The sequence below is a fragment of the Oryctolagus cuniculus genome, chromosome 6, assembly GCF_964237555.1.
Source record: "Oryctolagus cuniculus chromosome 6, mOryCun1.1, whole genome shotgun sequence".
Lineage (NCBI taxonomy): Eukaryota > Metazoa > Chordata > Mammalia > Lagomorpha > Leporidae > Oryctolagus > Oryctolagus cuniculus.
In genome coordinates this window covers 137,763,517-137,779,030 of record NC_091437.1, presented here as the reverse complement: position 1 = coordinate 137,779,030, position 15,514 = coordinate 137,763,517, and the positions used below count along the sequence as shown (strand labels likewise).

The following is a 15,514-nucleotide window of genomic DNA, read 5'->3' as shown; positions in this document are numbered from 1 at the left end:
ATCATCATGCACATGGGCAACAGAGCTGCAGATGTACTCTGGCACTGCCAGTTAGAAAATGGGGCATTAGATTAGAACATTTATTTTAGACTGCTATTTCTTTAGTAACTCATTTTTCTTTATACTGAATTGATCATTGATGCTAGCAACAAGTACATACATATCTAGGCTGTTAGAATAACATTATTACTTTTATAATCATAATCCAGAGACCAATAGTCAATGAAGACGAAAGATAAATTAATTGGTGAATTATATTATGTACATTTTCTCTCTTTGTGGATCCATGCCTAAATTTGTATCATATTGCATCTTGCCTAAATAAGTCAAAAAGAAGGGAATATTCATTGATGGACTATAAATAACCATCACATAACCCTATAATGAGTATAATATTCTCATGAAATTTAGGAGACATTTCAAAGGGGAAATATTATCAGAGGAAGGGACAGTAGTATGTGTGTGTGTAGTTTTACAGAGAATACGTGGATAACAGAATGTATGAATACATACTTACAAAATATGAATGCATATTTACAATCATGTCTGTGAATGTATGCACATATTACCACTCCAAAAATATGTTTGTTTGACTTTTTCATTGTTTTTTTTTTTTGAGATATGTATGATATAAACTGCCTTAAGAATGAAGCAGATCAAATATTCAGTTATTTTTCCAGTTGATCCTAGACATGGTGACCTTCCGTCTCATCTTCCCTCATTGTGAACCCACCTGGTACTGCTGCTGAAAGAATTAGATGACATATTGGATGTTCAGAATTTATTCCCATCGTTGGCATATGTTAGATTCAATCCTATGACCTTGTTGGGCAAAAAGTGCTGAATATTGACAATTTTGTTTAGTTCAAGTGAGAAATACTGTCATCATCACTATTATCAGCATTAAACTGATGATGTCATAATTGAAGATAATAGATAATATAGAGTTAACATAGTGCCTAACAGACTACATTTTTCAATAGATGCATCCTTACCATATATCATCTCATTTGTTATATTTTCATTTAGAGCATTTATTTTTATTGTTGTTTTATACTTTGAATTATTTTCTAGGGCCTATTGAAATGTAATATTTGAACCAATAGCTCTGAGAATTTTACACAAAAATTAAAATAAACTTGAAGTTTGAGGATGTAGCTAGCATTTATGTTAAGAATTTACTGATAACTTTACATTCTTCTAATCCCAAAAGATGACTGTGTTGCTGATCTGCTTAGATCCTTACCTTCATTTGTAAGAATGCATAAAGCCAACTAAGCCAAATTTAAAGCCACTCTGTAATCTCTGTAATCAAGTTCACTGAATCTTACTGCCTGGTCCCTACTCAACTCCAGTGAAGTTGGTTTTCTCATTGCCTCCTGAGCTTCCATTCCTAAATCATAAAGTCAGCTCCTTGTTAATACTATTGGTAACTTCCTCATCTTCAGTTATTTCAGTGTCCTTAGATTAAGTCCTATTTCCCTTACTTCTTGACAATTTGAATTCATAGTGCTCAATACCATCTTTTCTATGATCGTATTTACTCATTTTATCTTAATTATGGTATGGAATGTTGTTTTGTAGCCTTATGAGTTTAATAATGGTGAGTGCTTTTTTGAAGAGACAGAACACATTTCATCTTTTACTCCTTTTATAATTTTACTATAAATTTAGTATATTTTAGTTTTATAGTGGGAAATGTGCATTCAGATCTTTATATAAAGGTGTTTATTTGAACCGTGCTAGAGATACCTTTTTTAAAAATTGACTTAGAATGAGTATAGGTATATGTATCCACCTTCACAAAAGCAATAACAAAAATCTCTCCTGTCAAATTGATATTAATGCAATTAAATGCAATTATTAAAATTAAAATATATTATCACATACCTGGCCCAAATTTAGTAGCAATAGCTCAATTCCAAAATAAGCTTTCAAAATGATAAAAGGTTGGCTAAGCCATGCCATACTTTTTGAGAATTAAGCCAAGTAGATAATTATTTACCACTTATTTTAAACTGATTGTGCATATCTAACTTTAGGATGGTTTACTCCCTCACTCAGTTTTCTTTAAAATTTCTTGTTGATTTAATAGCTTCTTCTGTTATACATTGCCCTGTAAGTGAGAAGTGAGAAGATTTGTGTATTTATTTTATAAATTTGACAGTTGAGTCTTTTTATTTACTTTCTTAAGGTCACATTGACCATTTAAGCTTTATTTGTATATTAATACACTTGGAAAGAAAAAATGTGGTTTTTTTTCTGTACCCTGACTTTATGAGATCCAGCCAGCCATCTGTTATAAAACATCACTTTCATAAAACCTTTCATGATCAAGAATAACATTCATAAAAAGCTTTGCAAAATGAAAGTTCTGTGCAATGAAAAATAGGACAGGCATAAATGTTGAGGCATTTACCTCAGATATCATATTTCTTCTTCATTTTGAGGAAATATTTTTGTCACTATAATGCTGTAATTGTAAATCTCTGAAATAAGGGTGAATTTTCTTCATATCTGCTGTGGAATCAAGATTGCATTGGCTTATAATAAATAATAATAGTACTGAATCCTAATCAATGACCTCTTAAAAGTAAATTACACAAAATCTCTTTTAATTGCATGTTTTATCAGGTGATGACTTTGTGTAATACGCACTGCTACCATTTACTGAGGCTCAAAATACTTGGCACCGGATTATGTGATTTCCATGTATCCTTGCAAATGTTCGTGATACCATATAAAGTAGATGTCATTATCTCTTTTCCAATAATAGAACAACTGAATGGAAAGATAGGTGCTCTGCACAAATCCAGAGAACTAATATATAGAAGGGCCGGCCAGAATTCAAAATATATCTGCCCAACTACAAAAAAGAACTCTTTGTAAAAATGAAGACAGCAGTACAATGACTAAAGTGTATTGCCTACTTACTGACAGGCAATATCCTAAGCATATGTTATATCATGACTATATTATATTTAATGGTATAAAATCTTAATTTTTCTTTTAAAATTCAGCAAAAATGATTTCTTCTTTCATAGTGAGATGATCAGTCAGCTCAATCTCCAGAAGATGCCTAATTACAACTTGGAACTTCAGACTTCTTAGTGTTTCTCTTTTCCAGAACCTATGAGCTAACAATAATACTTGGTAGATTTATCAAAATTTTGTGTGATCCTTTAAAAGTATACAGTATAAAGTTATTATACTTAGCCATTATGCCATTATAAAGTTAGTTTTATGGCCTTCCAACTTATGCCAACCAAAATAACCTGAAGACTTGAGTATAGTTAGAATCTATACTAATCAATTTAAAATAGAAATTGTCATTTTAAGAGGTTTAAGTCTGTTATATGACTCTTCTTTTCTAGCATTAGAGTTTTAGAGAAACTCAACTTGCTTATCATAGATTTTCTTAATGAGCATACAGTAGTGCCTCCCTTATCCATGGTTTCACTTTCATAGTTTCAAGTATCTGCTATGAGCTGCTGTCCAAAAATATTAAGTGGAAAATTCTAGGAATAACCAACTAAGTTTTAAATAACTGTTATTACAGTATTTTGTTATCATTGTTTTATTTTATTATTAGTTAATATTGTTAATTTTTATTTATTAGTAATGCCTAATTTATAAATTAAACTGTAAATAGGTATATAATTATCGGAAAAAACAACATTATGAGGGATCTTCAGTAAGTTCATGGAAAATGTGTAATATGAAAAAAACTCTGCATGAAATTCTTTGCACCAGAATAAATGTATCTTTTAGTTGCATTTTCCACAAACTTTTGAAGTCCCCTTATAATAAAGGTGTTGGTGATGTTGGTGACTTCAGCCATCCACTGGGGACCTTGGAATGCTTCCTCCAGAGTGAAACAGGTGCTGCTACAATATGATTTACAAGTTGACATCCATTATTGTCATTTCTGTTAAAGGTGAATTGGTTACATAATTACTCATTACTTTGGAGAAATATATATAAAAATGTTGTAATGCTTTCCAGGTCATCTTTTACAGGCTATGTTATCTTTACAATACATTTTGTGGTTGAGAATAAGTATATTTAACTCTACAGTGTCTCATCCTGAAAGAAACAGCTTCAGATATAAGGACACATTTTATATAAAATACAGATCATAATTGCCTCATATAACTAAAGACTTCCTTTTGTATTTTAATAGTTGGATCCCTTAGTTCATAAAGAATTTCACTGTTTGTGTTCAGAGTGCTTGGGTGGTTTGAACATCATAGAATGGGGTGTGTGTGTGTGTGGATGTGTGTGTGTAAATTGAAGTGGTGGAGCTAAAAAAAAAAAAAAAAAAAAAAAAAAAACAAACAAACAAACAAAAAAAACAACCAAATTGGTTAAACTGTTATGAGGGAAAGATAGTGCTATTCAATGGCTATTTTTACAATCCACTAAAAGTCATGTCGAAATTGCTTCCTATATCTTGACACTTTGCTGTTATCATGTGTGAGGTCCATGGATAAAGTATGATATTTTATTGAATACAGTATGTTCCTGTCTCTGGTATCAAAAAAAAAAAAAAAAAGGAACAGAGCTTTTTGTTAAGCAAAATTGGTTTTATTGACTTGTGAGACTACACAGCAAAAGAGAAACCGCCATCTCAGCAAGAGGCTTTGGGAAAGGCTTGTTACAGGGTTTAGACAATGTGGTTGGTTTTGGGAAAAAAGAAAAAAAGGTTTTCTTCTGGACTGAGTGATGTCAGACTGTTGGAGCAGCTCTGTGACTGGAAGTCTCAATACTGTTTTTCTAGAATATGGACAGAATGGAACACATGTACATAATTAGTACAGAAGCGGTGTTCACTCATATTAGCAATTGTGTTTCAATCTTAGTCATTTTCATGGTTTGTGTAGTGTTCTTGGTTCTTTAATTATGATTATAGAAAGGTCTTGTTTTTGTCTTGTTCCAACAAGGCCAAATGTTTATCTTGCCTATTAAGACTTGAGAAATTGTTCATGTTCAACAGAAGACTATGCCTATCAGTGCCAAACTGACAGAAAATACAAATAACCTTTTTTTTCCTTCTCAACATAGTCAATATATTAGTCTAAAGTACAATAAAGATAGCCATAGAGGCCAGCGTTGTCATTTAGGCGGTAAAGCTGCTGCCTGAGATGCTGGCATCCCATACAGGTGCTGGTTTGTGTCCAGTTACTCCATTTGTGATCCAGCTCCCTGATAATAGTCTGAGAAGGCAGCAGATGATGGTCTAAATGCCTGGCCCCCTTCCATGAATGTGGGATGCCCCAACGAAGCTCCTCGTTCCTGGCTTCAGCTTGGCCCAGTGCTGGCTATTGTAGTCATCTTGGGAGCGAAGCAGTGGATGGAGGATATCTCTCTGTAATTTTGACTTTCAAAATAAGTAATTAAATATGTTTTAAAGTATAACTGTAGTAAAACTGTAGCATGTTTCTTTACAGCAAAAGCAAACCAAACTGCAGTAGAGAACAGAAGAGACTGATGACAAACTGTCATCCATAAGTTCTCTGTAATCTATTAATGTGCACATTACTTTTCAGATTCTAATGGGCTCAGTACTAAGACAGGATACCTTCACTTAGCATCAAGGAAGTCAATTCATGCAATGGATATTGGAATTTCCCTCTGCTGATTCAGGAACTTTCCTAATATCTTTTGTTATCCATTTTTTTTAGGGAAATACCAAGAATGCCTTCTTGTGGATCCATTTCTTATGATGGACTTTGTTTCTCTCACCTTTAAATCTTAGCATGAGCAATTGTTCCTGATTTCTAATATTTTCCCTTATACAGTCATAAAACAGATTGATTATAAAATATTGATTATAAAATGATTATAAAATGTTAATGGAACAAAGTGATGTTTGCAAGTGATATAAGCACAGCTCCAATGTAATTTACCTCTATAGTTCATGTCAACTCACCAGCAGATTCTCTGCAAAATGGAAATAATTGTTTATTATTTTCCCAGTTCATTAGAACTTGAGTTGTGTTTGTTTAAATTCTTTCAATTGGAAATGCTTGAACTTATTTTAGATAACTTTTGAAATAATATATCCAAATTATATAACTGAATATATAATTAGCACTGCTTTCCTCCCCCATATCTTTCCCTAGTCATGATATTATCATATTTGAAGAAATGTGGGTCACCACTGAAGTTGGTGGGGGCTTTTATAAAGCTTAGAATTTGTAAGGGAATATAGAATGGTATTTTTGTCTATTGCGAGGAATACTGTGTTTTCATTTAACAAAAAGGTTATGCATTTGTACTTTTTTGGTTTGGAAAGGGAATGGCAATTTGCCAGTGTTCTGTTTTTTCTTTTTGAAGAACCCTTTAATAGCTCAGTTGAATAGAAATAGATAAACGCAGCATTCTTTTTTGGAAATGTGTTGGATGTTTCATTGCAAATAAAATAGGAAAACAAAAATAGCCAAAAAAATATTGCCAGAAACAAATCCTAAAGCATTTTCAAGAAGCAAATGTGTTGTATCAGTAACAAGATATTGATGTACATTTAAACAAAAATAGGACACTATTCAAATGGCCAAGTCCCAAAGATACTGACATGTAGAGTATTATGCCTTCATTTAGTTGTTCAATAATAAGTGACATGACAAATCAAATGATTCTTCTAAAGAAAACATGGATTTAAATCAAATGTTTATTTTAAAATTATAAACATCTATCTTGCACAGCTTTTCTTTTGAAGGCCACTACTGCAAAACTGTTTCTAAATAGAATAACCCATAAAAATGTGAACTAAAATATATGTTCACACTATGGAAAATGTAGATGACATAATTTATATCACTTAGTAGTTTCAGTTCTGCTAGTAAATGAGTGTGTGACTTTGTCTACCTCATTTTACTACTCTAGATAACTTTCTTCCCTTCACCCCGAACAAAAAGAGATTAGGCTAGATGACATATAAGGTGACTTAAAATTCAGTCTATGAGTCTAACCCATATAATATTTGATTTATTTGTACCATATTTGTTTATTTTCTTCCAAAGTAATTAAAGCATATATTTTGTATAAGAAAATATATTGTCAGTTCAATTAGTTATTATCTAGTTTTGAGTATGATTTCCAAAACATTGTGCTGATTATTTTGAGAACCCAGTTATATATCACTTATATGGTACCTGACTATAGACTGTCGTAAGTATTGCTGAAATTATGCATTTTATATTACAGTATAATATATGTCAATACAAAACAATAAGAATCTCAGCATTTTCAAAGTACACCCCAGTAAAATCAGAATATAAACAACATGAATAGTTGGAAATATTTCAGGAAATCGTGTGTATACTTTAAATGGCATTGTATTTGTTAGAAAAATGGAGTCACTTGAAATTTGGCATTTATAGGCAGGGACATAAGAGTCAGTATTGCAGCCATAATGATGTTAATATATGCCAAACAGAGAACGTACTCTTCCTTTTAAATAATTATATGTGCTTCAACCTATTCTACATGCTTTAAAATAGTTTTAATTTATTAAAATAACTTTTTCTCTTTAATTTTTTACTATCTATTTGAAATTCAGACAGCCAGAAAGAAAGATTGAAGGATCTCCCATTTGCTGGTTCACTCCTCAAATGCTTGCAAAAGTTGGGATTGGGCTACTCTGAAGCCAAGAGGCCAGAATTCAGACAGGACTCCCATGTAGGTTGCATGGACCTAGCTACCTGAGCCAGCACTTGCTGCCTCCCAGCCTGTATGTTAGTAGTAAGCTGAAACAGATCAGAACCTGAACCCAGGCATTCTGGTATGAAGTGTAACTATCCCAGGAGATGGCTTTACTGCACCAAACTCCCACTCCTCAATCTTAGTTTTATATATTATACAGATGAGAAAACTGAAGCAGAGTCTTAGTCCCAGTTGCTACTCTTCCAGTCTAGCTCTCTGCTGTGGCCCAGGAAGGCAGTAGAGGATGGCCCAAATCCTTGGGCCCTGCACCTGCATGGGAGACCAGGAGGAGGTACCTGGCTCCTGACTTTGGATCGGCACAGCACCAGCCATAGCGGCCATTTGGGGAGTGAACCAATGGAAGGAAGACCTTTCTCTCTCTCTCTCTCTCTCTCTCTCTCTCTCTCACTTTTTTAAACTTGTAATTCATCTGGGAATGCTGTTTTTTAGAAGTAATCAACAATTGTTTACCACTCACTCTAGTATAGATTCTTTATTAATCTCTGAGGCATCTCCTCCTCTCCCTTTCCAGTTTTTATGTTTTCTTCTACCATAGCCAGGATGATTTTTTAAAGTAAAACTCTGACCACATTATTCCCAATCTTGAACTTTTTCGAATACTTCCCATTGGTCTCAGATTAAAATAAACAAAATGCTGGGTGCAGTCTCTAGATTCGTGTTTGAAGTAGCCTTGTTTTAGCTCTTCCTTATTCCTTTTCGCTTGACCCAGAGCTCTATTACTGTCCACTCTGAATTTCTTTGCTAGTTTTACTGTGCCCAAGACCTCTCTCTCTAACACTCTCCCTCTCTATCTCCTTCTCTCTTGCTTTCCTTCTCCCTCTCTCACTCATGCACATGTGGACACACACATACACACACACACACTACATATCCCTTCCTTCAACTGGTTTTGAAAGTATTTAATTAATATTTTTCTCACCAACTCTTTGTGTGTATACTGATAGGATTGTATGTACTTTATTCATCATTACATTCTCAGAACCCTATGGGGTTCAGTGGGTTCTAGGAGGTCAACACTAATTTATCTCAGAAACAACCAAATGAATCGTGTCAGGTATAAAAAGAAACGTATATATGTATAAAATGTCCCTACATAAATGACAAATGAAACAAGGCCTAATGCAGGAAAATATAAGGATTACACAATTGAAGCAGTAAAAATCTAAATGCTGAATAGCCAATTTTCAGACTAACAAGATTGCCAAAAATTAATGGATGTGGTAGAGAATTAATATAGACAATACAAGAGACCTTAGAAAGTTTTTTTTTTTTTTTTCTGGAGTGTAGCAGACATCTAATTTTATGAATTAGTGAGAATTTATGGAATGAGGCTCCTTTATCTAAGATTATAAATTTAACTTGTAGGCTAGGAAAAGCCACTGTGAATTGATAATAGGAAAGTGGAAGCATCAAGAGAATATTCCAATCCAGGTTTATTTGTCTGTAAATGTGGAAAATATATCTTAATTTTCAATCAGAACTTGGTTAAAATTCTGCCTCTGTGAACTTGGCAAAAAATTCAACCATTCTAAAATGTGTATCCCATTTTGTAAGATAGATATGCTTATATATCCTCTAAAAATGTTTTTATTTGAGAAACAGAGAGACAGCAAAGCTAAAAGAGGAATGGCTCTCATCCACTGGCTCTGGGCTGAAGCTCAGTCTCCCAATTGGGTGCTGAGGGCTCAGTTAGCCATCTGCTACCTTCCAGTATCTGCGTTGTCAGAAAGCTGGAGTTAGGAGCCCAAGCTGGGAATTGAATCAGTGTTCCAATCTGGGATACAAGCATCATAACTGATACACTTTCTTTCTTTTTTTAAAGATTTATTTATTTACATGAAAGTTAGAGTTACACGGAGAGAGGAGAGGTAGAGAGAGAGGTCTTCCATCCATTGGTTCACTCCCCAGTGGGCCACAATGGTGGGAGCTGTGCCGATCTGAATCCAGGAGCTTCTTCCAGGTCTCCTATGCTGGTGCAGGGGCCCAAGGACTTGGTCTATATTCTACTGCTTTCCCAGGCCATAGCAGAGAGCTGGATCAGAAGTGGCACAGCCAGGACTTGAACCAGCGGCCATAAGGGATGCTGGCCCTGCAGTCGGTGGTTATACCCAATGAGCCATAGCGCCGACCGCTGAGACACTTTTCATGAAGCATTTTGTTGATTAACAAAAGAGCCATATTGAATATCTCACAGAATCCTTTACTCATACTGAATTCCACATAAACACTGTCTTGATTCTCTTCTACCACTTTACCAGTGTGTATGTTTTATGAAAGAGAGGCACAGAAAGTAAGCCAGTTAATAATCCAGTGTAGTTTAAAATAAGAGAAATTTATTCTTTAACAATTCTGGAGGCCAGACATCTGCAGTCAGTGTATTGACATATTGGCAGTATCGTTCCTCCCTACTCCAATGCTCTAGGTGATGATGCTTCCTTTCCCTGTCCTATTTGTGGTGATGGGTAACAATCTTAAGTATTCCTTAGCTTTTAGATGAATTACCATAATTTCTGTCTCCCTTAACACATGGCTGTCTTCCCTATGTATCTGTTTCAGGGGATTTTAGCATCTTTTTTGTAGGGACACTAGTCATATTGGATTAAGGATCCACCTTAATTTAATATGACTTCAATTTAGCTAATTCCATCTGCAACAGCCCTATTTCAAATAACATTCTGAAATTCCAGTAAATACATTAGTTTTTGGAGACACTTTTAAACTAAGTGTACCAGGTATAACATGACAAGTGGTCTAGATTGAGATCTGGCAGAAAGAATGAAAGACACTGGAAAGTCCTAGAATTCTATTAAAGCATTAGCTAAAAGAAATTGATGAAGAGTAAAAGCAATTATTGAAAGGCGCTTAAAATTTAGCAATTTGTAGTACTTTATAAGTGTCAAAAGAAAAACATGAAGAGGCTTCAAATTATTATCCCCTGCTCATTCTTTTAAATTAAAAATTGCATAGCCCAACTCTGAAAAACATCTCATGGAAATGCTTCTTAGATTATGTCCACTAGTTCCTCCCGACCCACATTTGTTTCTGTTTCATCTCCATTTGCAGTTTTACAACTGAGCATCATCTTAGGGAACATTATAAATTTAGACTATTTCTTAGGAATTCTACATTCTGTCTATTACTTAGCAAATTATTGTTGAATTATATGCATAGCTAATGGATCTAATTATTGACTTGTTAAAAACTATTTTAAAATGTAAAATGTATGACTGAAATTTACATCTTTTCATTTGATTATTGTCTATAGCATTTGCCTATATTCCTGCTGAAATATGATGTGTTTACTTTTTGTTTATTGGACAAATTTGGTGATACATTAAGCTATTGACTATGAATTAAAAATATATTATCTCAAAAATTTTTAGAAAATTTTGAAAAGAATTAGTGAATCATTCAGAAGAAGTTGTAGAAATTTACTCAAAGAAAAATTTGCTCAGAATTGAAGTTTATAAAATTGATCAATATACAATGTTATTGAAGTAGAAGTGGAATGTAAGGGCATAAATCCCAGATGCTCTATGGCAGTACAGTGATCCCTTAGCTTCTAGGGAGACAGTTGATGAAATTAATGATGATGGAAAATAACTAAGAATAAGGCAGACTTTAGTTCACAGCTCTATGTGGTCTTGGAAAAGTAAGATAATATCTCTGAGCCTCATACTCCTCATTAATAAAGCTTTACTACCTCTAGCCTGGTGACTCTGCAAATGAGTTGTCAGGATCACTAAGCACATTCCACTGATAACAGCAGTCACGGGTTCCACGTAAAGATAAAGATGCTTCTTCTTTAAAAATAATACAACAAATTGTGATTAACATGAAGATTAAAAATAACTTTCCAGCCAAATACAAATGAAAACAATACACATGTGGCTATTTCTATATTTCTCTAATTTCTGAACTGATTATATTCTACATTAAGGTTAGATAAAATATTCTCTAAAGCATAAACTCACTAGGATTTCTCTGCTTAGGGTTCTCTGAATTTTCCTCTCTTTTCTCTTCCTTTTTGGCTGTTTCTTACAATACCTTTTTACCTTTATAATTATTCCTTATTTTTTTTTAAGTTCTAAGTTCATGAAAAAAAAATTAAATCCCTATTTACAGTCTACAAGGCTTTTTCTCAAAAATTAAGGTTATAGGTTCCTTCCCTGGGCTTCTTTATGCTCTGGTAAGCCTTTGTGTAGGGCAAAGTTTTTCTTGAATATTGACATTCCTGCAAACCAAGTGCTTTTATAAGCAGGCTAAAGTACTAGACTGTAGATGTTTGAAATGATAGTAATCTGCAGAAGGCAATCGAAATAAATTATCCTTGATTCACCACTATTCTTTTTTTTTTTTTTTTTTTTTTTTTGACAGGCAGAGTGGATAGTGAGAGAGAGAGAGACAGAGAGAAAGGTCTTCCTTTTGCCATTGGTTCACCCTCCAATGGCCACCACAGCTGGCGCGCTGTGGCCGGCGCACCGCGCTGATCTGAAGCCAGGAGCCAGGTGGTTCTCCTGGTCTCCCATGGGGTGCAGGGCCCAAGCACTTGGGCCATCCTCCACTGCACTCCCGGGCCATAGCAGAGAGCTGGCCTGGAAGAGGGGCAACCAGGACAGAATCTGGCACCCCAACGGGGACTAGAACCCAGTGTGCTGGTGCCGCTAGGTGGAAAATTAGGCTATTGAGCCGTGGCGCCAGCACTATTCATTTTTATTTTGAAAAATTCTCTGTGTCCTTAGTAAACTGGAAGTTTATTAGCCAATTAACCTTTAAATTGCTCTTTGTTAGGTGATGATAAAAATCAATGATTTATTCCTTTGCTGAATTTATTTTCATTTTTTTTCCTCCATATGAAATGATCTTTTACTCATGATTACCCTTAGAATTAAGAAGGTCATATTTGCTGTTTTTGTAAAAACTTTGCTAACAGTACTTGTATATGTCTATGGGCTACCTCTCCTAATTAATATTGAAGGCTTGGAGCTTCTTGCTTCTCTTTGTTCATATTATATATGCTAGGATATATGAACTATTATCTTCTTGCTATACTGTTTAACATTAGGATTTATTCCTTAAATTTAACTCTGGTTTGGTACCCAATTTCAAAATTGTCTCCTTCCTAGCCCCTCCTATATGCTATAGCCAGCATTCTGTGTTAAAATTGAGGTTTTTTTTTTTTTTTAATTTCCGTGTATGAAGATCAACGTGGTATTTGGCTTTCTGTGTTTGGCTTATTTCACATAACATAATGTCTTCTAGTTCCATTCATTTTGTTGCAAATATATTATTACTTTTATGGTTGCATAATGTTCATATATATCTTATTTTTATTCATTCTTCTAATAATGTGTACCTTATTGATCCTACATCTTGGATATTGTGAACGGTGCTACAATATGTGTGGTGGCAGATAACTCTTAAATACAATTTCAGTGTTTTCAATAAATACCCAGTAGTGGTGCTGCTAAATCATATGGAAGTTATACTTTTAGCTTTTTAGGAAATCTCCATAGTGTCTCTTGGAGGCAGCAGTGATGGCTCAAACAATTTGATTCCTGTCACCCATGTGGGAAACTTTGATTGAGTTCCCAGTTCCAGCTGAGGCCTGGTACATCTTCAGGCAGTGCAGGCATTTTGGTGGTGCACTACCAGATGTTTTCTCTATGTCTCTCTCTCTCTCAAAAATAGATAAATAAAATTTTTACAAGTATATTACATTTTAAAGGCATCCTAGAAAAAACAAGGGTTTATTCAAGCAAATAATTGTTATTGATTTCAGATATGATATGGTACTAACTGGCCATCATTCTTGGATACATTGATACTTTTTTAGAGTGGCCTTTAAATTATACCAACTATGAATCTCCTGATAGAATAACCTGTTTAAGTGATAAGATAGTTAGAAACATGAAGTTCAACAAAGTTACCTACAAAATGTAGTGATGTAACACAGTGAGGTAAGATTCTGGAGTGGGACTATCTAAATTCAATACCAGCTTTGCCACATTGTAGGTATGCAGTTTGGACAATATCTTAACTCTTAAACAGTTTTCTATGATACAAAATGAGGATAATTATCAGGATAATTCATCAATTAAATAATAAAGATTTTGGGTGAGGATTAATTGAGTAAGTGCTTATTACCTTGAGTGTGTATTTGCAGTCAATTCATATGTCATTCATTTTGCTAGCTGCAGTCAAATCTGTAATGAAACTTGTGAAAGATAGGCATTGAACAAGTAAGCAAACATAAATGCAAAATCCCAAACTGTAATCATACCAAGGAGGAAAAAAAACAAGATGTTATGAACTAGCTAATCAGAGGGATTAGAATGATTGTGAGATATAGTAGTAAAAAGATAAGAATTCTTACCATGGGAAAATATTTTGCCATCTAAAGAATGGGCTATTTTCCCTCAATATTTTAGTATATTTTAATATGATATAATTTAGTCTTAATAAGTTATATGTTTATTTTAGTCTTATAAAATCTTGCATATTTTTCTTTTTTGCATATGTGAGTATATATATAGCTATGCAGAAAGGAAATAAACATATTATCTATTTTTGTAGCCTATCAACTAAGAGTATGCCAGCCTCCACCACCAGTGCCCAATGCTGAAATTCTGACAGAAGATGATGAATTTGAAATAGGTAAAGTCTGTTGAATTAATTTCAATAAAATATACTGTTAGCAGAGCCTATTGCTTTAAAAGAAACAAAAACCAAGAAGAGTGGCAGCCTGTGCTTAGACCTCTTTCCCTGGGTTGATAGGAATTGTTTAGAATTATTACGATGGAAGAACATTTAAAAGAGGAAAGGAAATATTAAGTAGGAAGAATGAATTCTCTTATCACACAGTGCACAACTAGGAAACTGTTGGAATTCGAGTCATATAACTGTGTCCTGGTGGCTCTTCCCAACTTATGTTACTGGTTTCTGACCCATAGTTCTAATTTCTGTTCTTTGAATTCAGGCAAACATCTGACTTGGTAGAATGGATATTTAGGCTGTGTTAAAAGGCATATTTCATTTCCATGTCCTGGAAAATGCTTGATAGAAAATAAGGTCCCTTTAAAACTGAGTTGGAAGTTCCTGCCAGATCATGTCTCACAGTTTAAAAATTCATGTAAGAAATTAAGACACATTGTTAAAACAGAAAATTTTACCATAATGATTTTAATTTCTTAGGTTGAGGCATGTAAAGAAACTGTCATTGGCTAATGAAAATCCAATATAAATATAAGAACAATATTAAAGAGTTGCCTGACTACTTGATATGTTGCTACACAAACCAAATTATTTCATTTAACTATTTCTTATGTCCAACTACCATATACCAGAACAGTTGGACACATAGTTTATTTTTGCCTCAGTTCTCATTGGTCAATGTCTATTAAGTACTGTTTGTTCAATGTATGTGTATCATCTCTGCCAATAATCAATAAAATTTTTATACTGGTTGAAAATGGTAAAGAGAAAAATACTCTGCACTTACAATTAAATATCTATTACTACTTGTTGAATTATTTATTTAGTGGGCGGTTAAGCTTGTGATCATAAAGAATATTTAAAGTATGTCATTGTAAAGAAAAAAAAAAGAAGTAAAGAGGGTAGGAGTGAGGGAGGTAGGGAGGGTATGGTGGGAAGTATCATTATGCTCTCAGAAATATATATATATATATATATGAAATACCAAAAGAAATTATCTCAAAAATTAAAGAAAAAAAAGATAGGAAATAAGGCGGGGTTTGAGGAAGGGAGAAAAGTAGGCAGGGTTGGT

At 33.8% G+C, this 15,514-nt stretch overlaps 1 protein-coding gene across 10 annotated transcripts in view; it reads left to right on the top strand.

The window, feature by feature from the left end:
• The window catches only part of CSMD3 (CUB and Sushi multiple domains 3), a 1,302,111-nt gene that overhangs the window by 1,201,606 nt on the left and 84,991 nt on the right, over positions 1 to 15,514 (top strand). For all 10 annotated transcript variants that reach the window (XM_051844773.2, XM_051844775.2, XM_051844772.2 and 7 more), the window contains one exon: positions 14,305 to 14,385. In XM_051844773.2, the coding sequence (XP_051700733.2) occupies positions 14,305 to 14,385 (81 nt within the window). The remainder of the gene's footprint in view (positions 1 to 14,304; positions 14,386 to 15,514) is intronic.